The sequence below is a fragment of the Liolophura sinensis genome, chromosome 1 (genome assembly GCF_032854445.1).
Source record: "Liolophura sinensis isolate JHLJ2023 chromosome 1, CUHK_Ljap_v2, whole genome shotgun sequence".
Taxonomy (NCBI): domain Eukaryota; kingdom Metazoa; phylum Mollusca; class Polyplacophora; order Chitonida; family Chitonidae; genus Liolophura; species Liolophura sinensis.
Genome location: NC_088295.1, coordinates 83,759,716 through 83,784,644, shown reverse-complemented (window position 1 = coordinate 83,784,644; position 24,929 = coordinate 83,759,716). Strand labels below are relative to the sequence as shown.

General features: G+C 37.2%; 2 protein-coding genes across 3 annotated transcripts; one reads left to right on the top strand and one right to left on the bottom strand.

Annotated features, from left to right (window-relative positions):
- Nucleotides 1-1,154: 1,154 nt before the first annotated feature.
- LOC135477529 (nuclear envelope integral membrane protein 1-like) lies at nucleotides 1,155-23,326 on the bottom strand. Of its 2 annotated transcripts, none has more exons than XM_064757672.1 (8): nucleotides 23,044-23,326; nucleotides 18,475-18,596; nucleotides 17,846-18,050; nucleotides 17,566-17,638; nucleotides 17,064-17,157; nucleotides 6,371-6,711; nucleotides 4,707-4,868; nucleotides 1,155-3,845 (listed from the first exon to the last, which is right to left on the bottom strand). In XM_064757672.1, exons 1-8 carry the CDS (start codon nucleotides 23,219-23,221, stop codon nucleotides 3,656-3,658), a joined length of 1,365 nt encoding a protein of 454 aa, XP_064613742.1. In that variant the 5' UTR covers nucleotides 23,222-23,326; the 3' UTR covers nucleotides 1,155-3,655. The 2 variants fall into 2 exon arrangements, with proteins under 2 accessions (XP_064613742.1, XP_064613751.1); XM_064757681.1 differs by lacking the exons at nucleotides 1,155-3,845; nucleotides 4,707-4,868; nucleotides 6,371-6,711 and adding exons at nucleotides 11,235-13,901; nucleotides 14,677-14,838; nucleotides 16,307-16,647.
- On the top strand, nucleotides 6,800-9,272 carry LOC135482236 (TRAF3-interacting protein 1-like). The gene is made up of 2 exons (XM_064762115.1): nucleotides 6,800-6,887; nucleotides 7,252-9,272. The coding sequence occupies exons 1-2, from the start codon at nucleotides 6,817-6,819 to the stop codon at nucleotides 7,406-7,408; spliced, it is 228 nt and encodes a 75-aa protein (XP_064618185.1). The 5' UTR covers nucleotides 6,800-6,816; the 3' UTR covers nucleotides 7,409-9,272.
- Nucleotides 23,327-24,929: the final 1,603 nt, after the last annotated feature.

The following is a 24,929-nucleotide window of genomic DNA, read 5'->3' as shown; positions in this document are numbered from 1 at the left end:
AACGAAAACAAAACTATTTCAGCAATACCCGGCATCACGATCTCCCACAAATGAACCATAGTCTCTGTACTGATGACTGATTGTCTAATGCCGAAGAATTTCACGGTAATGGAAGAAAAAAAGAACAAAGACTGGCAGGAATGAGCTGGATTTGAACTGGTGACTGCTAGGTGTGATGTTCATTGGGGCTATGGTGAAAGACAGTAAAAAGAAAAAAAAATATCACTCTCAAATAGCAGTGCTGGGCCACATGTATAAAGAGATCGTTCCTTTGATCTACTGCTCCTGTCACTGGGCAGAATTACAATACAGGTCCTGTAGCCAGCACCCTGCAGTGAACACGTTTCATGCCGTCTAGCATGAAGGTGAAGGGTGGTTTTGTCAGGTTTGGTGTGTATGTATGGAGGAGGAGGGGTATGGTGGTTGCATCATACTTCATATTTTTGATGTTTTGGAGGTTACAGCCTGAAAACTATACCAAGTACAAAAATAATTCTTACAGATTTGTAATCCTGTTGTCGAGGTGTACCAGATAGTGTGTTCATTTAAGAATTTTAAGCAATTTTGAGACTTGACCTACTTTTTAGCCAATTTCATTGGCACTTACAGTATAACTTGCATACCAAGCAAAAAGGTCTTTTACAATGTAGGTGCTGCGATCCACCTAAAATTTGCAAGTGAAATTTCATCTGAAGATCATTAACCGTTTTACAGAAAAAGATGGTTTCAGCTTGTCAATAAACTCTAAAATGGCTGCTAAATCATGTGACTGGCCAAATAGCACAAAACGTCAAAAGCTGCTTCATATGTTTGTTACTGAGAAGGCCAGGTTTGTTTTTCTGCCTTTACCGGTTTTGGGATATTGCAATTTTACGAGCTGACTATGGATATAACTCTTAGCCCCACGGTCCTACCAGTCAAAAATAAAGATCTATCTCCCGACCAATTTTCAGTTTTATAGCTATTACAGTGTTATAGCTATGTGAAAAACTTACTCTAAAATGAGCTTTAAATGCAATTTAAAGAAATTTAATACCACCATTGTCTTCAGCAAATCAAACTACATTTAATTGTTATCTTTTTTTTCAAAATTCAACCATAGGTCATCACATGACTAAAATGACATATAGTGAGCTTCCACATTTCTTGACCGATTTGCACAAAATATTCAATCCTGATACCCCCAGTAGTCATACTTCTCCAATATGGCCAAAAAGTGGGTCACTGTTAGGTAAAGTTTTATACTCCAGCAGGGAGCCCAAGCCATTTGGCAATGAACATTCATAGAAAGTTAACAGCTGTGAAACAGTTTTCTCGCAAAACAAAAAAAAAAAACAGTTGTTAGAGATGAAGAGAAATAATTTGCAGCGAGAACAACTGATGCTTGGAATCCTAATAAATAGAACATACATGAGAAATTTGTGTGTCTACATATAAACCTGCAAATGAGAGAAAAAGGTTGTGAAGGTTGAATGTACTGATCCCTTTGCTTAACTGCAGTCATATCACACAAGTGACAGCCTTTCTTTTCTGCCGAATACAAGTAGTCACTTTGGTAATGCCCTGTTTATTTGGGAGGTGTGTGGACACAGTGTGCAGTCTCTACACTTCCCTGCTGTTCACTTGTGGAAGGAAAGTAACTGGTCTACATCCATGGCTGTCATTTCATTCCACTAGAGATGTGATGAAACTACACGTGATGAAAAATACATCACTATGTATGCCTGCTTGAAAAAAATTTCCTTTAAAAATAGACAAACATTTTGGAACTATATTGTGGACAAGAATATAATTGGTGATGTGAACAAAACTCACATGAAACATTTCTTTCCCTGAACATTTCTGATCATATTTGTGTAACTGTAGTCTCACAATTTCTATGTGCAAAAATTGTCTGAGAGCCAGAGTACATCTACACTCAGATGATATCCTTATACCGTCAAGCAAACATAACCACGTGTATAGATGTAAAAATAAACAAAAAAGTTTAATGATCTTTGGCACCATATACATATTACAAGGCATATTAAACATCTTGTACGCATCACCACTTCGGAAAATCTGATGACACATTGTACCTAATCACATCTTAAGAGTGCAAACTTTGGCGATTTTACAAGACAAGGCATTGAAAGTTCTTAGGCAATCAACGTCTACTATGTACAGAGTTGTCTACCTTGAATGTGGCGGCGGAAATATACTTATAAGACAAAAGTCTTCTTGAGTAAAAACATACCACCAAGAGCTGACCAGAATGCTCCAAAATGATTAACTGTGATTAACAGTGTACACTGCTAAAAGCAGTGAGCAGACTGAACAGCTGTCTTTTTTCGCCTAAATGAAAGCTTATGTAGAAGAGTGTTTATTTGCCAGTAATAAAGCCAACCAGTGCAGCATACTTGATACTTCATCAGTTCAGTTGCAACTTTGCTAGAATATTGCACACATACAGTGACGAGTTGGCCTGAAAGCATCATAGTACTCATCAAAATGGTTAAAAAAAGTTTTACACAGAAAGAGCAACATAGCCTATGTACATGTAGAAGCAAAATCAAACGTTCTTGTGTGCGGAGAGCTCCGCATGTCACATAAAATATATCTATGTGAATCTGTTGTTTTTTTTTTTTTTTATTTCAAATAAATTGAGATCACTTTTCATGGACTGCAGAAGTGTACACTATCAACAGGTCAGGACTGCCACTATTAACATGATGCACATACATACACTTCAGTCTGTTTATGGTACCTTAAATCCTCAACAAATTCGACCAGTAAAGCATAACTTTAGATGTACTTTAAAAATAAAATTCATTACATTTTGAATGAATGAAGGACTTAATGCCACCTTGGCAATATTTCCACGTCATGGTGAAAACATATGGAATAAGGAAATGCACTAGATTTTAAAGAGTAAAATATATTATTTAGGTAGTGGCACATGTGAACGTACCAGAAACTGTAAAATAACCTGTTCAGACCAGGTAACATTCTTCGGATATGCCAAAACAAACACTATGTGTGTCACAATGTGTGTCACTATGTGTGTCACAATGTGTGGTCCAATCTGTTCAAGTTTTACTGTACACACACATAAACCGCAAAAACATACACTTTCGTACTGGCAATAAATATTAGGGCTTCAAACAAAATACATCAAAATTAAAAAATATATATATATACATGTACAACAGTACAGCAGACTACTCTGCATGATACATATTTTGGGAAATTCTGATCTACTGACATCAAAATTACCCTCAGATGACATGCAACAGCTAAATACATTATGGAAGACAAAAGACAAAACCACTTTGTTGCTGATTTTTAAATCTTAAACCATCATAATCACTTAAACAGTTCTGAATCCATTCTTGCATGCATCCTACAGATGGTAACATATGATTCTCAAAAACTACATGAAGGCTTGAGAGCTATCTTACTTGGAAACATGGCAATTCTCCTCATACATACAGTACAGCACTTGAAAGCTTCCACAACCTACACTAGTTTTACACAAAATACAACAAAAATGTTAATCTATTAAGAAATAAAAATATTGTGGACGGTTACATAGATGGAGTGGTAAAATCAGTCATTATCACATTTTCCCAGCCAAGTTGGACATTGTACAAACTGGAAATAGCGCAGCGCTGTGTTATCTGAACGAGTTAGGGGGGCGCCACCTGTGCCGGTTGTAGCCGAGGTTAGGACGATGGTTCTCCTCATCATTGCTGTCATCCTCATCATCATCATCATCTTGTGGTAACACAGGCTCTGGATCGGAGTCGTAATCTATCAGCTCCTGGTCTGTCAAGTGAGAATCCCCTTCTATGAAACTTGCGAACCTAAAAAATGCATGCATGAAGTTCAATATCTGATGACATGTCCACATATTTACTTCTATGTGTATTCAAGTACAGTACACATGTACTCAAATCACCTATAAATCTATGGAATTTTTCATAAACCACTTGCCCTGTTGTACAAACTGTGTTTCTTGAGGATGATAGGTTTAATAATGAAACAGCACGAGAAGTTACGTGTGAACAACAGCCAATCGCAGAAAACAGCACAAGAATTTACATGTGAACAACGGCCAATCGCATGAAACAGCACGAGAAGTTACGTGTGAACAACGGCCAACTGCATTAAATATCACATACTGTATTTCACCTAAAGTTTAGCATTTTTCAAGTGACACATTTTGCTCGATTCTTATTTATTCATTAATGTTAGGACCACCTTAATAGTCTTTTGTAAAGCTTGATTAATGTGGTATTACGTTGGCATCAAAGCTATTATTTTAATGCCTTTATTTGCTACAGAAAGTGCATTTTTACGTTCCAAACTTTTGGTGAGATACTGTAATTGGTAAAACAAAAGCAAGAAATTATAGATAACTATTGTTCATATCCACATCTTCAGCAGAGCCAAAAAGCAGCTGTACAGATGTGGAAAGCATGATAAACCAGCATACACTTTCTGAAAGACCAGGTGGATCAGTTGAAGTAGACACTTTTGATCTTCAATACAAAACCCTTTCTGAAAATGATGTTTGCTCTGTAGTGCTCTTTGTTACAAGCAAACCAGCAAACAATAGAGATATCTCACATTCAAATTTTTTCCATTCTATTTAACACTGCTACTGGACTGATACCAATTATTTGAGCAGAACGTCTTGCACAACTTCCTGCTTTTTTGATTACCTTTTGGGTGTTTTCAGATTTCCTATAGTCTTCCAGGCATTACACTCAGGACTACGACAAAACTGCCTCAGGTCCTCCAAAGCCTTCCTTGTCTCCTCATCCCCCTGACGGATAAACTCCTCCTCTGTCAGCAAACGTCTCTGAGGAGGGAAAAATCGGAACCTGAAATTGAAAAACAGAACTTCATATGAAACAAAAGCCAGATTGGCACTGGATCTCAAGATGTGCAGAAGGGTTTCATAGTATATACATGCTTTACTGATTTTCTATTATTTCTACTGATGTCATCTTGATGACTTGGAAAAGAAATGCATTTGACTGGTGCCAATAGGGGAGTATCGAGTTCAAACTCTTTTATCGTTGAAGGTATAAAAAGTCCAACTGTATCATGTGATCTGTCAAAAATGTTAGGCAACTATATTTGATCACATTCGCAATAATACAGATGTCTGAAAAGTGCCATAAAATGTCATTTAGAGTGGTGGAATGATAGACAAAGTTGGGAATCTGAATGTTTGTGAACTTCAGAAGCTCCTGAAGGAAACAGGTGTCATTTGTGACTCTGGAGACCACCAGAAATCAGAAAGTTAATGTAAACGAAGGTGGCCAAACATTTTTTAACATTCACATGATACAGTAGAACTATTTTTACTTCTGATGACAAAAGAGTTCCAGCTCGAAACTCCCCTGTTGGACAGCACAGTCCCTCTGTTTTAAAACCTCTTGATTTTCTGAAGAAGATCTCTCCTCTCTTGTAATTACATGTAATCTAAATAAAATGTTATTCCATTCTTTCATCTCTTATGAGCCTTCAGGGGTCTCCGTGGCTCAGTTGTTTAGTGCGCTAGCGCAGCGTAATGACCCAGGAGCCGCTCACCAATGCGGTCGCTGTGAGTTCAAGTCCAGCTCATGCTGGCTTCCTCTCCGGCCGTACGTGGGAAGGTCTGGCAGCAACCTGCGAATGGCTGTGGGTTTCCCCAGCATTATGCCACCACCATAATGCTGGCCACCGTCATATAAGTGAAATATTCTTGAGTGCGGCGTAAAACACCAATCAAATAAATAAATATAAGCCTTCAAAATGCCTAAAGGCCTGCACCATCACTCAACAATGTCAGCATGCATGACATAAATAGCTGAAAGCGGACTGTGTTGAAAGACATGAAAAAACCTCTATTAAAGACTGCTATCTCACAAAGAACTTGACAAACTTGCTGGCATTAAGCCATAATTACCCCATAGCTGGCAGGCTCACAGTTTCTCTGTACATGACAAGAAATGCAATCCTAATAATACATGCTCTTCAGCTGAATTATTTGAATCTCTTTAATCACAGAAATTTGATTCTTCATTTTTATTACAGAATGTAAAATTGTCTCCTGTCAATAATATATGATGGTTAAAATTTAAATTTTTAAACTCTTGGGTACATTTACAAAATTAAGTATGATAAATGACCTGATATCTCATCCAACAATGTGCATTTTTATGGCAAACAAATCTTAAGTTTGATGCTTAAGCCTACACTTTTCCAATAGGGTAGCATCCTTCCTTCCAAGCAAGCCTCAAAAAACCTTTCTAAGATTATTATAACGATCAGAATCAGGCAAAATGTGAAACTTTCTCATGAAATTCATGTAAGACAACATCAACAAAACACATACCTGAATCGCCTGCCCAGATTGAGAATGCTGCGTGGGAAGTTATAGATACAGATGAGGATGACAATAACAGCTGCAGAGATCTCTGGGATCTGACACATGAAGTAAATGAGGATGAGGCCTAGCAGCTGAATGGCCCACTGGATAAGGTTCAGGCTCCGGGCATCACTGACAGGGCCATACTTGTAGCAGAAGCCAAAACTGATGAGTCCAACCACCAGCAGGTAGCCAACCACAAACTGATAGTAGTCTTCCATGATGGAGCGTAGCTGGTACCAGATATAGTACATCTCATAGGCCATGATGGACCAACCTCCCAGGAAGAATGTGATGAAGCCCGCTCTCTGTGGCACACACAAATTTGTACACGGATAGTAAGACAGCAGCGCATTCATACTCTAAAATCCTTGGGGAAAATTATGGACTATGTGCAGGAAGATTTAGATGCTATGCAGAAAGAGTTGGACGTGTGGAAAAAAGAAAATAAAGAACAGAGCTTAGCACTGAAGCGAGAACAGAGGTAAGAATACTGGTACTGGTTTGTGTGATTTTTCTGACATTTGAGATAATGTAAACCTTAGTAAGCATGTTTGTCTGTTTCATGTATTTTCCACAAATAATACACTGTAGTACACTTATTATTATGAATATGTCATTATGGAGCACCTCTATTATTTTGTATATCAGGTACACAGTTTTTGATTCATGTTTTTAAGATGATGATGGCTCACGATTTTTGATTCTGTAATACTGTGAATTTCAAATAGTTCCATCATGTGTTGCAAGTAAAAGAAATTCAGTCCTCATCATATCTTGTTGACGAGATGATTTATTCTTCTTTTGCCATGTGTGGTATTCATTTTTTCATGCCTTTGTTGTTTCAGCATAACAGATAAGGCCATAGAACCTCTTAAAGCTCAGCTATCAGAGATTGACCAGGCTATCGTTGACCAGATGGATCTTATAGCTGCTGTCAAGAGTAACATCATTTCCAACGACCAGAAAATAGAGAAAATGTTACGTAGTATCAGCAAGTCTTGAGTGTTGCTTATGCTACATTTTACAGTGTGTGTGATGCTTGTCCAGTATTCCTTTTGTATGAAGGAAAATACCATTTCTGATCAATGATCCAGCAGATACTAGGTGCATTTGACACATTACTGAATCTGTATTAATGGCCAGAATTCCTTCTGTGTGAAGGAAAGATCATTTCAGTGATCCAACAGATACTAGGTGCATTTGACACATTACTGAATCTGTATTTGAGGCCTTAAACAAACTCATGAGGTTAAGGTCATTGCATTGGTGTCATGTAATACACTGGTTATGCAATTATCCAAGATCAGATGGAGTATAACATCTGATGTTTCGGCAAATAACTTGAAATCTTGGCAAACCTCAAGTCAACCAGATGGAAAACTGAAATTTGGCCACACAACTGGTATGATTGGCACTAAAATCACACTACTGTTGCTGAAATCACACAAAGGCTGCTCATACTGGGGTGTGTTTGTTAAGAAAAAAAATCCATTGTTCTTTTAAAGTGTCGATGTATTAGTAATTTCTATTCTTTCTCATATACGTAACATATCAAATTTCTCTTGTTGTGCATGTGTATTACTAGGAGGGAAGGGGGCTAATATACTATGGTGAGCACCTCCCAGTAAGTTCCTTGCTTGTGATGTTATGATTACTCCGAAAGTTCCAACATATCTGATCAAGAGAGATCTTGCATTTGCCTTAATACTGATTTTCGAAGAGGAATCATGTCCACTCCATGTAAAAAGAACAGCCAGTATTTGTACCCATCATAACAATCTTCCCTTAATCTGAGCTTTATTTACAAGCTAATATTAAGGATCAATATTCAGGATTAAATCCTTTCGTTAACTTTTATATGGTGTATATATTTACGTATATATATGTCTGTTACAAAGCTGTATATAATTTGAAGTATTCGGGTTAAATGTTAAGTAAAAATTCCTAAGGTTTTGTCAGTGAAAGATCCTTTTTTCATTTGAAGTGTATGAAGCAGAGATTTGATATTATTACCTTAAATGTGTTTTTGCTGTTCAAAGATCTTTTTCTGACAGTGTAATCAGTACTGAGACTGCTTTGGCCTGTGTCATGTCAGATTGTCAATAACATTAGTCTGTAGTTAGCATAAACTACTTACCCGGAGTTACCTGTGTCATTTTTTGGATCACTGGATCATTGTGTCAAATTACTGGTACCTGTAGCTCTGTATTCTAGCCATTGTTATATTATTATTAACAGTTGTGTACGCTTAAATGGCAAACTGTGAAAAGTAGATCTGAGAAAGGATCACTCATTATTCATTTGCACTTATTTTGCCAAACCAGGTAACTCCTGTTAACACTGTAAAATTATTTATCAGCCCTAATTTATTTTGTTTGAACATGATGTGTTATGTGCTTATGTTTGTACACTCAGGATGTCATGCATGACAGTGCTTGTATCATGCTGTTGTGAGACCAATCATTTATTAAAACTACCAAAACATAAAATGCCGTATCTTTTATTAAGACATACCGTACTTTATTTATATACACTGTAGTGATGTTGCTAAGACCCATGTCCGTGACCTACTATGTAGATTTTTATTTATTTGCCTGCTTATACAACAATTTACTAAGTTAAAGCTTCCTGTTTTTTTTAGTATATAATTGCCATAATATTGATTTCAAACAGGGGGAAGGTAAGAAAAAAAATTAAGCATTTGTTGCTGATAATTAGTTTTTTTAGTTTGCGCAATATATGTACATGGCTGTCCCAAGTTTATCAGTGTATATTTTTGTAACTTGTCATTTTCAGGTTATATATTGTTTGTTACTCATTGTTAGATTAAACTCCGTCCATTTTTCAGTCCGAAGTAAAAAAAAAAATGACATCATTCTAATACGGTCTTTTGTTTACTCTTATCTGCACTGTGAATGTACCCTGCCTTGTCATACTTGCACAGTTTAGCTTTTTTCAAGAAGACAACGGACTACTTGTCTATACTTTTGAGTTTGTTCTGATGTACTCGATTATACTGGAATATCTGGAGCTTGTTGAAATGAGAGAACAAGGAATTTAATCCATCAACAAAGAGTGACAGCTTACCAGACTGTCCTAGACTTGCAATTTGATCATACTGATCTTGCTTGGGAAATTCATTTATTTGGCATTCTACGCATCAGGCTTTGCATTTTTAAAGTAAGAATTTTCTCAGTAGACGCTGGATTGTAGGTCTAGTCTCTCTCTGAGGAAATCAGTTAAAATTTTCATTTTGGCAGGATACCCAGTGATGCCTGGGCTTGTGTTACAGTCACCATGCATTAACAAGATCTATTAGAGTATTACATTCATTTTATCCCACGTATCACTTATTTGGCATAGGTAAGTGATTCACTTTGTCTTCCTCCTCCCCTGAAACTGACCCAATATAATACTGGTGAAATATCCTTGAGCACAGTTAACCTCTAACTTGAACTGCATGCAGTTAGACGGCTTTCAAGCAGTCTGTACACACAGCCTTCAGCATCCACTTTCTCCACCACAGACCGTTTAAGTCCATCAGCTCTATGTTCTTCTGACATGACTCCAGGTTTGTCTAATACAAGCAAAAAAATAGACGTAATCCATATTAGACAGTAAAGTCTCGGAACAAGTGAACTACATTTACCTTGTTGAAACCAGATCTCATTTTCAACGAAAACAAAACTATTTCAGCAATACCCGGCATCACGATCTCCCACAAATGAACCATAGTCTCTGTACTGATGACTGATTGTCTAATGCCGAAGAATTTCACGGTAATGGAAGAAAAAAAGAACAAAGACTGGCAGGAATGAGCTGGATTTGAACTGGTGACTGCTAGGTGTGATGTTCATTGGGGCTATGGTGAAAGACAGTAAAAAGAAAAAAAAATATCACTCTCAAATAGCAGTGCTGGGCCACATGTATAAAGAGATCGTTCCTTTGATCTACTGCTCCTGTCACTGGGCAGAATTACAATACAGGTCCTGTAGCCAGCACCCTGCAGTGAACACGTTTCATGCCGTCTAGCATGAAGGTGAAGGGTGGTTTTGTCAGGTTTGGTGTGTATGTATGGAGGAGGAGGGGTATGGTGGTTGCATCATACTTCATATTTTTGATGTTTTGGAGGTTACAGCCTGAAAACTATACCAAGTACAAAAATAATTCTTACAGATTTGTAATCCTGTTGTCGAGGTGTACCAGACAGTGTGTTTATTTAAGAATTTTAAGCAATTTTGAGACTTGACCTACTTTTTAGCTAATTTCATTGGCACTTACAGTATAACTTGCATACCAAGCAAAAAGGTCTTTTACAATGTAGGTGCTACGATCCACCTAAAATTTGCAAGTGAAATTTCATCTGAAGATCATTAACCGTTTTACAGAAAAAGATGGTTTCAGCTTGTCAATAAACTCTAAAATGGCTGCTAAATCATGTGACTGGCCAAATAGCACAAAACGTCAAAAGCTGCTTCATATGTTTGTTACTGAGAAGGCCAGGTTTGTTTTTCTGCCTTTACCGGTTTTGGGATATTGCAATTTTACGAGCTGACTATGGATATAACTCTTAGCCCCACGGTCCTACCAGTCAAAAATAAAGATCTATCTCCCGACCAATTTTCAGTTTTATAGCTATTACAGTGTTATAGCTATGTGAAAAACTTACTCTAAAATGAGCTTTAAATGCAATTTAAAGAAATTTAATACCACCATTGTCTTCAGCAAATCAAACTACATTTAATTGTTATCTTTTTTTTCAAAATTCAACCATAGGTCATCACATGACTAAAATGACATATAGTGAGCTTCCACATTTCTTGACCGATTTGCACAAAATATTCAATCCTGATACCCCCAGTAGTCATACTTCTCCAATATGGCCAAAAAGTGGGTCACTGTTAGGTAAAGTTTTATACTCCAGCAGGGAGCCCAAGCCATTTGGCAATGAACATTCATAGAAAGTTAACAGCTGTGAAACAGTTTTCTCGCAAAACAAAAAAAAAAAACAGTTGTTAGAGATGAAGAGAAATAATTTGCAGCGAGAACAACTGATGCTTGGAATCCTAATAAATAGAACATACATGAGAAATTTGTGTGTCTACATATAAACCTGCAAATGAGAGAAAAAGGTTGTGAAGGTTGAATGTACTGATCCCTTTGCTTAACTGCAGTCATATCACACAAGTGACAGCCTTTCTTTTCTGCCGAATACAAGTAGTCACTTTGGTAATGCCCTGTTTATTTGGGAGGTGTGTGGACACAGTGTGCAGTCTCTACACTTCCCTGCTGTTCACTTGTGGAAGGAAAGTAACTGGTCTACATCCATGGCTGTCATTTCATTCCACTAGAGATGTGATGAAACTACACGTGATGAAAAATACATCACTATGTATGCCTGCTTGAAAAAAATTTCCTTTAAAAATAGACAAACATTTTGGAACTATATTGTGGACAAGAATATAATTGGTGATGTGAACAAAACTCACATGAAACATTTCTTTCCCTGAACATTTCTGATCATATTTGTGTAACTGTAGTCTCACAATTTCTATGTGCAAAAATTGTCTGAGAGCCAGAGTACATCTACACTCAGATGATATCCTTATACCGTCAAGCAAACATAACCACGTGTATAGATGTAAAAATAAACAAAAAAGTTTAATGATCTTTGGCACCATATACATATTACAAGGCATATTAAACATCTTGTACGCATCACCACTTCGGAAAATCTGATGACACATTGTACCTAATCACATCTTAAGAGTGCAAACTTTGGCGATTTTACAAGACAAGGCATTGAAAGTTCTTAGGCAATCAACGTCTACTATGTACAGAGTTGTCTACCTTGAATGTGGCGGCGGAAATATACTTATAAGACAAAAGTCTTCTTGAGTAAAAACATACCACCAACAGCTGACCAGAATGCTCCAAAATGATTAACTGTGATTAACAGTGTACACTGCTAAAAGCAGTGAGCAGACTGAACAGCTGTCTTTTTTCGCCTAAATGAAAGCTTATGTAGAAGAGTGTTTATTTGCCAGTAATAAAGCCAACCAGTGCAGCATACTTGATACTTCCTCAGTTCAGTTCCAACTTTGCTAGACTATTGCACACATACAGTGACGAGTTGGCCTGAAAGCATCATAGTACTCATCAAAACGGTTAAAAAAAGTTTTACACAGAAAGAGCAACATAGCCTATGTACATGTAGAAGCAAAATCAAACGTTCTTGTGTGCGGAGAGCTCCGCATGTCACATAAAATATATCTATGTGAATCTCTTGTTTTTTTTTTTTTTATTTCAAATAAATTGAGATCACTTTTCATGGACTGCAGAAGTGTACACTATCAACAGGTCAGGACTGCCACTATTAACATGATGCACATACATACACTTCAGTCTGTTTATGGTACCTTAAATCCTCAACAAATTCGACCAGTAAAGTATAACTTTAGATGTACTTTAAAAATAAAATTCATTACATTTTGAATGAATGAAGGACTTAATGCCACCTTGGCAATATTTCCACGTCATGGTGAAAACATATGGAATAAGGAAATGCACTAGATTTTAAAGAGTAAAATACATTATTTAGGTAGTGGCACATGTGAACGTACCAGAAACTGTAAAATAACCTGTTCAGACCAGGTAACATTCTTCGGATATGCCAAAACAAACACTATGTGTGTCACAATGTGTGGTCCAATCTGTTCAAGTTTTACTGTACACACACATAAACCGCAAAAACATACACTTTCGTACTGGCAATAAATATTAGGGCTTCAAACAAAATACATCAAAATTAAAAAAAATATATATATACATGTACATACAGTACAGCAGACTACTCTGCATGATACATATTTTGGGAAATTCTGATCTACTGACATCAAAATTACCCTCAGATGACATGCAACAGCTAAATACATTATGGAAGACAAAAGACAAAACCACTTTGTTGAAGATTTTTAAATCTTAAACCATCATAATCACTTAAACAGTTCTGAATCCATTCTTGCATGCATCCTACAGATGGTACCATATGATTCTCAAAAACTACATGAAGACTTGAGAGCTATCTTACTTGGAAACATGGCAATTCTCCTCATACATACAGTACAGCACTTGAAAGCTTCCACAACCTACACTAGTTTTACACAAGATACAACACAAATGTTCATCTATTTAGAAATAAAAATATTGTGGACGGTTACATAGATGGAGTGGTAAAATCAGTCATTATCACATTTTCCCAGCCAAGTTGGACATTGTACAAACTGGAAATAGCGCAGCGCTGTGTTATCTGAACGAGTTAGGGGGGCGCCACCTGTGCCGGTTGTAGCCGAGGTTAGGACGATGGTTCTCCTCATCATTGCTGTCATCCTCATCATCATCATCATCTTGTGGTAACACAGGCTCTGGATCGGAGTCGTAATCTATCAGCTCCTGGTCTGTCAAGTGAGAATCCCCTTCTATGAAACTTGCGAACCTAAAAAATGCATGCATGAAGTTCAATATCTGATGACATGTCCACATATTTACTTCTATGTGTATTCAAGTACAGTACACATGTACTCAAATCACCTATAAATCTATGGAATTTTTCATAAACCACTTGCCCTGTTGTACAAACTGTGTTTCTTGAGGATGATAGGTTTAATAATGAAACAGCACGAGAAGTTACGTGTGAACAACGGCCAACTGCATAAAATATCACATACTGTATTTCACCTAAAGTTTAGCATTTTTCAAGTGACACATTTTGCTTGATTCTTATTTATTCATTAATGTTAGGACCACCTTAATAGTCTTCTGTAAAGCTTGATTAATGTGGTATTACGTTGGCATCAAAGCTATTATTTTAATGCCTTTATGTGCTACAGAAAGTGCATTTTTACGTTCCAAACTTTTGGTGAGATACTGTAATTGGTAAAACAAAAGCAAGAAATTATAGATAACTATTGTTCATATCCACATCTTCAGCAAACCCAAAAAGCAGCTGTACAGATGTGGAAAGCATGATAAACCAGCATACACTTTCTGAAAGACCAGGTGGATCAGTTGAAGTAGACACTTTTGATCTTCAATACAAAACTCTTTCTGAAAATGATGTTTGCTCTGTAGTGCTCTTTGTTACAAGCAAACCAGCAAACAATACAGATATCTCACATTCAAATTTTTTCCATTCTATTTAACACTGCTACTGGACTGATACCAATTATTTGAGCAGAATGTCTTGCACAACTTCCTGCTTTTTTGATTACCTTTTGGGTGTTTTCAGATTTCCTATAGTCTTCCAGGCATTACACTCAGGACTACGACAAAACTGCCTCAGGTCCTCCAAAGCCTTCCTTGTCTCCTCATCCCCCTGACGGATAAACTCCTCCTCTGTCAGCAAACGTCTCTGAGGAGGGAAAAATCGGAACCTGAAATTGAAAAACAGAACTTCATATGAAACAAAAGCCAGATTGGCACTGGATCTCAAGATGTGCAGAAGGGTTTCATAGTATATACATGCTTTACTGATTTTCTATTATTTCTATTGACGTCATCTTGATGACTTGGAAAAGAAATGCTGCCAATATTTGACTGGTGCCAATAGGGGAGTATCGAGTTCAAACTCTTTTATCGTTGAAGGTATAAAAATCTGTCAAAAATGTTAGGCAACTATATTTGATCACATTCGCAATAATACAGATGTCTGAAAAGTGCCATAAAATGTCATTTAGAGTGGTGGAATGATAGACAAAGTTGGGAATCTGAATGTTTGTGAACTTCAGAAGCTCCTGAAGGAAACAGGTGTCATTTGTGACTCTGGAGACCACCAGAAATCAGAAAGTTAATGTAAACGAAGGTGGCCAAACATTTTTTAACATTCACATGACACAGCAGAACTGTTTTTACTTTTGATGACAAAAAGTGTTCCAGCTCGAAACTCCCCTATTGGACAGCACAGTCCCTTTGTTTTAAAACCTCTTGATTTTCCGAAGAAGATCTCTCGTCTCTTGTAATTACATGCAATCCAAATAAAATGTTATTCCATTCTTTCATCTCTTATAAGCCTTCAGGGGCCTCCGTGGCTCAGTTGTTTAGTGCGCTAGTGCAGCGTAATGACCCAGGAACCGCTCACCAATGCGGTCGCTTGTGAGTTCAAGTCCAGCTCATGCTGGCTTCCTCTCCGGATGGTCGTGGGTTTCCCCTGGGCTCTGCCCGGTTTCTACCCACCATAATGCTGGCCACTGTCATATAAGTGAGATATTCTTGAGTACGGCGTAAAACACCAATCAAATAAATAAACATAAGCTTTCAAAATGCCTAAAGGCCTGCACCATCACTCAACAATGTCAGCATGCATGACATAAATAGCTGAAAGCAGACTGTGTTGAAAGACATCAAAAAACCTCTATTAAAGACTGCTATCTCACAAAGAACTTGACAAATTTGCTGGCATTAAGCCATAATTACCCCATAGCTGGCAGGCTCACAGTTTCTCTGTACATGACAAGAAATGCAATCCTAATAATACATGCTCTTCAGCTGAATTATTTGAATCTCTTTAATCACAGAAATTTGATTCTTAATTTTTATTACAGAATGTAAAATTGTCTCCTGTCAATAATTTATGATGGTTAAAATTTAAATTTTTAAACTCTTGGGTACATTTACAAAATTAAGTATGATAAATGACCTGATATCTCATCCAACAATGTGCATTTTTATGGCAAACAAATCTTAAGTTTGATGCTTAAGCCTGCACTTTTCCAATAGGGTAGCATCCTTCCTTCCAAGCAAGCCTCAAAAAACCTTTCTAAGATTATTATAACGATCAGAATCAGGCAAAATGTGAAACTTTCTCATGAAATTCATGTAAGACAACATCAACAAGACACATACCTGAATCGCCTGCCCAGATTGAGAATGCTGCGTGGGAAGTTATAGATACAGATGATGATGACAATAACAGCTGCAGAGATCTCTGGGATCTGACACATGAAGTAAATGAGGATGAGGCCTAGAAGCTGAATGGCCCACTGGATAAGGTTCAGGCTCCGGGCATCACTGACAGGGCCATACTTGTAGCAGAAGCCAAAACTGATGAGTCCAACCACCAGCAGGTAGCCAACCACAAACTGATAGTAGTCCTCCATGATGGAGCGTAGCTGGTACCAGATATAGTACATCACATAGGCCATGATGGACCAACCTCCCAGAAAGAATGTGATGAAGCCCGCTCTCTGTGGCACACACAAATTTGTACACGGATAGTAAGACAGCAGCGCATTCATACTCTAAAATCCTGGATTATTTCCTGATTACCAGGTACAGAGAAAGACAAACTGAAGAAGATATTTGTGAGTTATTATTCCAGTTAGTAATCAATTATGAAAGCCTAGTTCGATAATATCACTGAATTTCTAAAATAAATATTTTTAAGTTTTCTTGGTGATTAAAATATCATTCAAATCAATTTACACAAGACCAATTTGTTGTAAATGTTGTAGTAACCTCACGAAAAATATTCACTATTCATACAAAAAATATTTATAGATGCTGGGTTGATTCAGACTATATATATATATACAGCAGCCAGGCACATATTATACTCACTATGTCTAACCAAAGATGTTTGTAGAGAAAGAAAAGTACTTACTCTTGGAATGTATTTGCCCAGGATGTAGGCCACAATGAGTATGGAAGCCACAACCCCAACACTGACACCAGTCCCATAGTGAAAAGCTGCATTTCTAAAATCACACACAAATCCTGTTGTATTTATTTAAGGTAAATATGCATACAAACTTATGTAAATTACTTGAAGTAAATGGGAGACTCGAGGACGAGCTATACAGACAGTAGAACACATCGTTTTCTTCTGTGACCTTGCAGCGCTTGAGCACTTCATATGTTTTTTGAGCACACGTACACTGATAATCGTGACATAAAGAAGGAAGACCAAATGACACAGCTCTGGGCCCCGTGGGAAAGAGTTTAACCAGTTCCCCATTACTATACATGTAGTTCACCAAATACATGACAAACATTTACCAATCCTGACACAAAGTCTGCGTGTAAAAACCTCACCATGTGCTTAAGCGTTATGTAAATAATCACTAGATCTGAAACCTTTATAACTCATGGCAGAGAACACTTACTTGCTTAACTTCTTGGCATAGAAGAAAAAGAATATTCCCAGGAACTGCAAAAATGGATACCAAAGCTCTATTGCTGAAAACAAAAGTTTACACACATAGATAAATTAATGTTAACAGTATTACTTATCTTATTATTTTACATCTGTTTTACATTTTAAAATATTTTTTCCTCCCTGTCCTCTTTGAAAGTACGTCATTACAACAGCAAGAAAAGACTTAATTATGCCTCTAAAAAGATAGATGAAACACAAATGGCCATTGGAAATGTTGTCAGACTTACATTTGACGGAGAACTGAAGATGATAACCGTAAGTTGAGGACACACCAATACAGCTGGCATTGAATGGATCCAATGTAAGAGTCTCTGGGCGGTAGATCATTGTCAGATGGGCCATATAGTCAGTACTATACTGGCTGTAGATGTCTGATGCATTTTTGCCCCAGTACACCTTGTAGCTCGCCTCCAAACCAAAATTTACCTTCACCTAAAACCGTTATCATCAGAACATGGAAATTACGATCATTTTAACCCTGCGTAACTTTTCAGACTAAATTAACAATCTGATACAGCTTAAATCTTACAGAATGAGACGAAAAGTTGTAAATCTCAACAAAAATTCAGCACATTTCAAATCGATTTTGGAAACCAAAGAAAAGGACACAGATAGTTCACATAATGCCGTAAAGTTTATATAATCTTCCAAATACCACCATTTATCTGACAATTTTAGAAAATCTCGCCTATATTTGAATCTATGTAGTTTTGGACATAACCAAAATTATTCATTTTTACTGCTTCTCTACCCCAAAATATTTTATTTTGGTTTATACTGGATTTCATATAAGCAATCACAATCAAAATGACATCAAATGTGCACATTAATTTATGACATAATTCTAAACTCCAACCTGAGGCTTTTTCCATAACTTCCATGGCTTTTTAATTTCTCCTCGGTAGCAATAAACATGGACCTCTCCTCTCTCTGGTGTGAAGATTTCAGAAACAGCCAAGCCTTGTCTGAGTATGACACCTGTCAAAAACAAAAACACTTCATAACAAGATAGAATTTAGGAACGATGTCAAATGTGGTGTGGGGTATCAAAGGTCACTTGTAACACCTTGTCTATTTTCGACTCTAGCTAACAGCACATTTCAACACTGTCCGTACCCAAAGATACATAAAGAGTTATGAATGAGCGAATTTTGAAATCATTTTCAGCCCTTCTGACATTCATATCATATAAATGTCAGTATATTAATAGAAAAGTACATGTAATAATAATTATAATAATATCTTCATTTATAGAGTGTAGCCCGGTCAATTTACAATGAATCTTCCTCAAGGCCTTCACAGAAAAAACAATATACAGGAAACATGTACTTCAGTCCAACCAAAAAATACATCAATATATATAAAAGAAAATAAAGCATCATGTAGTTTAAAAGTGAGGCTATATACATTCATACATCCAAAAACAACAATACAACCAACAGTGCTGTCCCTGCAACTGTCCCAACCAGCAGGAGAAGTAGAGTAGCAGGAGATGGCCCATTACCAACCCCGTTTGGTTTGAACAATGCACCTAGCCTTACAAAAAGGTTTTCAATAATAATAATAATAATACATCTAAGTATAAATAAAAAAAATTAAAAGTAAATAAATAAATAAAAAAAAATTAAAAATAATAAATAAAAAAAAGTACATTTTAGGTTTGAACATATCACACTTACATACATGTACATTTCAGTGGTCGTCTGAAGATGCACATTTAACTTATTTTAAGTGATAGGGAAGGGGCTTGATAGGGAAGGGACTTCTTTTACATGGATACAGAGGCAGTTCCATAGTTTGATGCCTATATGTGTAAAGCTTTCTATGGCCTAATTTGTCCTTGCTTTAGGGAGATATATTTTATGCTGTGTTGATCTAAGAATAATATTGTGCAGCTGTTTGTTTGGAGGGAAAAGTTGTTTAATATAGTTTGGGCAGAGATTATGTAAAGCTTTATAGATGATACAAAGAATTTTGTAGTTTACCCTTTTATTAAATAGCATCCATTTTAGTCTTGCAGGTAAAGTTTTTTTCAGATGTGTTTATGCTTCCTTGTAGAACTAAACAAATAGCTCTCTCCTGTAACTTGACTATCCTTTCTCAGTTTTTAATTGAACAGTTTCCCCATGCTAAACAGCACAATCAAAGTGACAAAGAACATAAGACTTAAAAAATATATAAAATACATAAAATATCACTAAAGTGACATGTTAGAAGAGTACTCTCCTTTCCTAGAATCACTAACAATTTAGAAATCTTTTTACACACATTTTCAATTTGTGTGCTCCAGAAAAGATGTTCATCAATATAAATACCAAGCAGTTTAGCATTACTAATTGGTTCGAGTTTACGTCTAACAAGTATAACAGCAAAAGGAACGTGTTTGATTAACTGCAGCCGTTGTCCAGTATCATGTATTTAGATTTTTGGGAATTAATGAACAGAATGTAATCCATAAAGCTGTTAAGACTGCACTCAATGTCAGACATATTGCCTGAGGGGCAGTATATATAGAGTGAAACAAAAGTTCCCCCCAAAAACATTGTTTGATATATATATTGCAGTGAAATTCTGCACACACTATCCCAGTAATCCGGCGGACGTGTTATATCAAGGATTAACGTGCAGGTGCAGTTGTGCACTAATGGGCAAGCGATAACTGAAAATCGGTCGATTTTAAAAATTTCATATAAGGAGTCAACCAGATTTTTCGACGGCAATGCTTTACTTTATCACAGAATTTTTGATCATTTTCACTCGATGACCAGTAATTATCAATATCGTGTGTAGCCGCCACGAGATTGTATCACATTTTGACAACGCGCTCGCATTGTTTTGATGAGGCGTGTGATCCGACATTGCAGGATGGCTTATATTCACCCACAGCACACATGCATACACTGTTTGAACTTTGGAGTCATAGGACATCAATTCACTGTTGAAGCATTAATTTGTTGTCTTCTTAAGAGCGTCTACCATTTCATACTTAAACTTCACTCCACAGTATAAATCTTTCAAAACATTGTTATCCACCTTTGCATTTTGAGCTATTGATTACCTTTACATACTCTGATAAGGTTTTGAAATATTTTCAGATGACAAGGTCAATCATGAAGACAGGGACCTCATGAAGCAAGTGGCAATAATTTTTAGATACCAACCCAAACATTTTGTTTCACAGTGATTCTAATGCATAATACACTAAGTCGTAAATGCAGTAATTTATAGTATTTAATATGTACACACCCAGTCAACGATGGAATTCTATTCTGCTCGACCTGTGTCCAAATCCTGATTTTAATAAATTCCGTATTTTTTGAGACACCACCTCTAACACTTTGTTTAACAGTTACTCTTATACACAAGACACTAAGTCAGGAATTCAGTAATTTACATATCAGTATTTAATATGTAGACACCGAATCAATGATGGAATCAACAATGGAATATCCCCCTTATGCTAATGTGCTCTGCATATGGGCTAACCCTGAACTCAATACATGCAGTACTTTTTGAGACACCATCCCTAACACTTTGTTTAACACTGATTCTTATACAAAAGACACTAAGTCAGGAATTCAGTAATTTACAGGTAAGTACTTAATATGTACACACTGAATCAATGATGGAATATCCCTGTATATATGCCAACTTTATACAGGCGAGCTAAAAATGATGGGCTCGATGTGTGAAAGGGGGCACTTACCACATGGGTCATAGTTCATTTGAAATGTTCATTATTTTACCATACATTTGAATTAAAAGGATACAGAATTTATGCTGGTTGGCTGAGAGTGGAGATAGGTTTGCCTGGGTTAAACTGCGCAGCTTTCGTAATGTTTGAAAAAATCTGCCTAACCAAAAATTCAGCTGAGGTTTGGTATAGCCTAGACTTGCTGGCCTCTAACCATAGCCAATTAAAAACAATTCTGTATCCCTTTAAGCTTTGCTGCATCTCCTCTTTCCGTGATAAGTGGTTTGGCACGTTTCTTGAAAAGTCTATAAAATGGAAATGAGTGCTGTTTTGGGGACTCCCCAGTGCTATTCTTCACTATGCACATGAGCTAAAAGTCCTATGTGGTGGACACTTCGTCTGGCTTGTAGACTGGACAAATGTCAGTGCAAAATCTTAGCTGCAGCAACACATGGAGCTTAGTTCCACATGGATTAAAAAACAAAGAAATGATTTTCTCATAATGCTACCATCCTACACAAAGTAGCCGAAACTTAACGCAGGGCTTTGGCAGTATCGCTGGTCTAAATGAACTAGATGTTGAGCGTTTTCACCTAGCTAAAAAGCTGTGACATAAGAAATTAGTTATGAAGGCAAAGAATACGTGGGCAGGATTTTTACCTGCCAGGCAGAGTAGTTCAATTAAATTAAACGTTAAGTTCTATTTTCAACAATTTCTGATATTTACCTACCTAGACATTAAATTCAAAATCTGGGCAGGTCCATCCCATAAGGCACTATGCGGAATGAAGTTGGCCATTAAATTCACTCCAATACTGGCGTGAACTGAGTTAAGATGGATCTTTTCGATCACTCCTACAAGTTTCAATCAATTTCAGACTAGCTATGTGCAGAAAACCCGATAAAGTGTTGATTTTTCAGTCTTCAACATCGTGGTGTGCATGTGCGACACATCTGGTGCATCCAAAATACAGATTGTACCCGAGTCCATGGTCAGAAAACATGGACGACAAAGCAGATGCGCAATTGATAGCTGCAAGCCTTGACTGGAACCCTTTTTTTTCACTCAACATCCATGTTGACTGATGAAAGCATTGCTACCGATATCATTTAAGACTGGTTGCTTGATCTTGTCTAGGTTAATTTCCATATCTTTTGGTGCACAATTCAGAGATTTAAGCACACCGGACTCACCATGACAGCACAAAGTTATTTCGACGAGTGAAAAGGAAATATTTGTGTGGGTTTAGACAACATTTCGACTCGGGTACGGATTTATACTCGCAGTAGTGGTGATAAAGGTCACATTGTCTTTAATGCACAGCAGAAATTTGCCTGTGCAGCTGTTCTAAAGTGAATGTAAAGGCCCACTTTGTTTCGCAAAGTGAATTGTGGAATTGATTTACAAGATTTTTTCAATTCTACAATTAAATGCTGAGGCAGGTAAAGATCAGACATTGTTGAAAATAGACCTTAATGTTTCACTGAACTACCTGTCTACGGAAGCAGGAGGGGTGTGCAGCAGGTGAGTTGGTGTCACTACAGAGGGCCAATGCACTGCCAAATCTGTTTTTTAAGAATGAAACAATTTCACTTTAAACCAAGAAATTCATCAACCTTTAATACAACTTCCCAAAGATGTTTTGACATTTTGATTTGTTAAACTATGGAATAGAGATTTAAAACAAAACGTCAGTAAAAGTGGTCGTCTAAACTGTAAGCTATACTCACAAGTGTATTTTGGACCATTTACACAGTCGGTAAATTGGGCGTCTCTTGGGCTCTCGTGTAATTTGGTTAATGATGTTGTTGTGGCTGTTGTTGTTGCTGTTGTTGATTTAAAAGTGTTCTCCATCCCTGTGTTCCCGGCGCCAGATATAAAACACGAAACTGAAACGAAGCCCATCATAATTACAAAAGCCGAAGGAGCCAAGAATGGCTTTAAAAACAATGACCAAGGACACAGCAAATTAAACTTTAAAGTATTCCATTTTCTGTTTCCACTCGATTTCAGCGCCATTTTGACCGGGTGGCATCTGTGGCGCGCTTGTATTTATCGCGCGCCTAGAGTAAAGATGGCTCCCGAGGGTGACATTCAACCGGCTCCAGAAAACATGATAAACTTGCGCCAAAATGAACTGGCTCGACCTAGCCTCGAGTGATTATCGAAAAGTGTGATTAAAAGCAATTTCAGTGGTATGGTAACTGCTAAAGATTGTTCTTAAGTGAATAGTAACAAAAAATTTTGAATGCAAAGTTTGTCAAAACTATTGATGTGCCGTGAGGAAATTTTTTTCACAGAGCGCACTAGATGCAGTTAAACATTTTACCCTCTACTGTTATTACTTTTCTGAACGTATGTGTTCTCGAAAAATCACCCAAAATTGCCTTAAAACACTTAAGAAAGAACTAAAACAAGACTAAGGCTCATAATTATCCACAAGCATCTTCAGGCTTTATTTATTTGTTTGGTCGGTCGTTCTTGGCCGTACTCAAGAGTATTTCACTCACACTACAGTGGCCATTATGGTGGGAGGAAACCGAGCAGAGTCATGACCATCCCCAGGTTGCTGACAGACTTTCTCACATGATACCTGAAACCAGTAAGAGCTGGGCTTGATCACAGCAACAGCATTGGTGAGAGGCTCCAGGGTCATTGCACCGCACTGACCGAAGTGGAAGACATTGACTTAATTGTGTGGGGCTTTCATGAATTTGTACTTGTGAGGGGAAGAGGTAGCTGTCAACCTCCAAGTTACTTAAACTAATGGCACTGTCTCTACCCAACATTTTTGGTTCATGAAGGGAAATTTTTATGAATTTTTTGATTTTTGGAGATTTTATGTCAAACTCAAGACTTTCTCACTTTTCCTACAGCAGTCAAGTTTATGGGTGCGAAAACAATCGTGCCTATACTAAACAACAAACTTCAAATGATCAGCATTTTAACTACAAACTGTAGCCTATGACCTCTGTGGTTAGGGGCCAATCGGCTGCCAAGAGCCAGTTTCTTATTTATGTGAATGGGGTTTGCAACATCACAGAATTATTTCATTTGCACCATGACAGAGGAGGAGAATGGGCAGCTTGGTGGAAACCACAGCCAGATGTCACGCCCACTTCATGACGTACAGATGCAATCAAACCAGTACTTGATGGATCCAGAATAATGCGTTTGATGCAGCTTTCCAGTCTAGATTGAACAATGTAGATCTGATCGGGCTTCATGCAGACATGGCATCAAGTTGGCTGATTTTTCATTCAAGAGTCTTGAACCGATTTGCCAGTATCACTGACCTTTTTATACAGTGTAAGATATGCAGACACGGGCATTCCAGTGGTTTGCTAATAGTTAGCCAGTAGTTTTCTAGTAGTGACCCAGCAGAATGGCCGGGAAATAATTTATGGAATAACAAGTGTGCCAGTCACGACATAGAATGATCACTTCATGTACTTCATCACCCTTCTCAGATCAAGGCTATAGTGGGTGAGCAATGGAAAGCTAAAAGCTTTCTCGTGGTAAACTAGAGGCACGGCACTGAGAGCCTTTACCCTGCTTGTGAATATTGTTGGCAGACTGTTAGTTTATTTGATTGATGATTTAATGTGCATCGGAA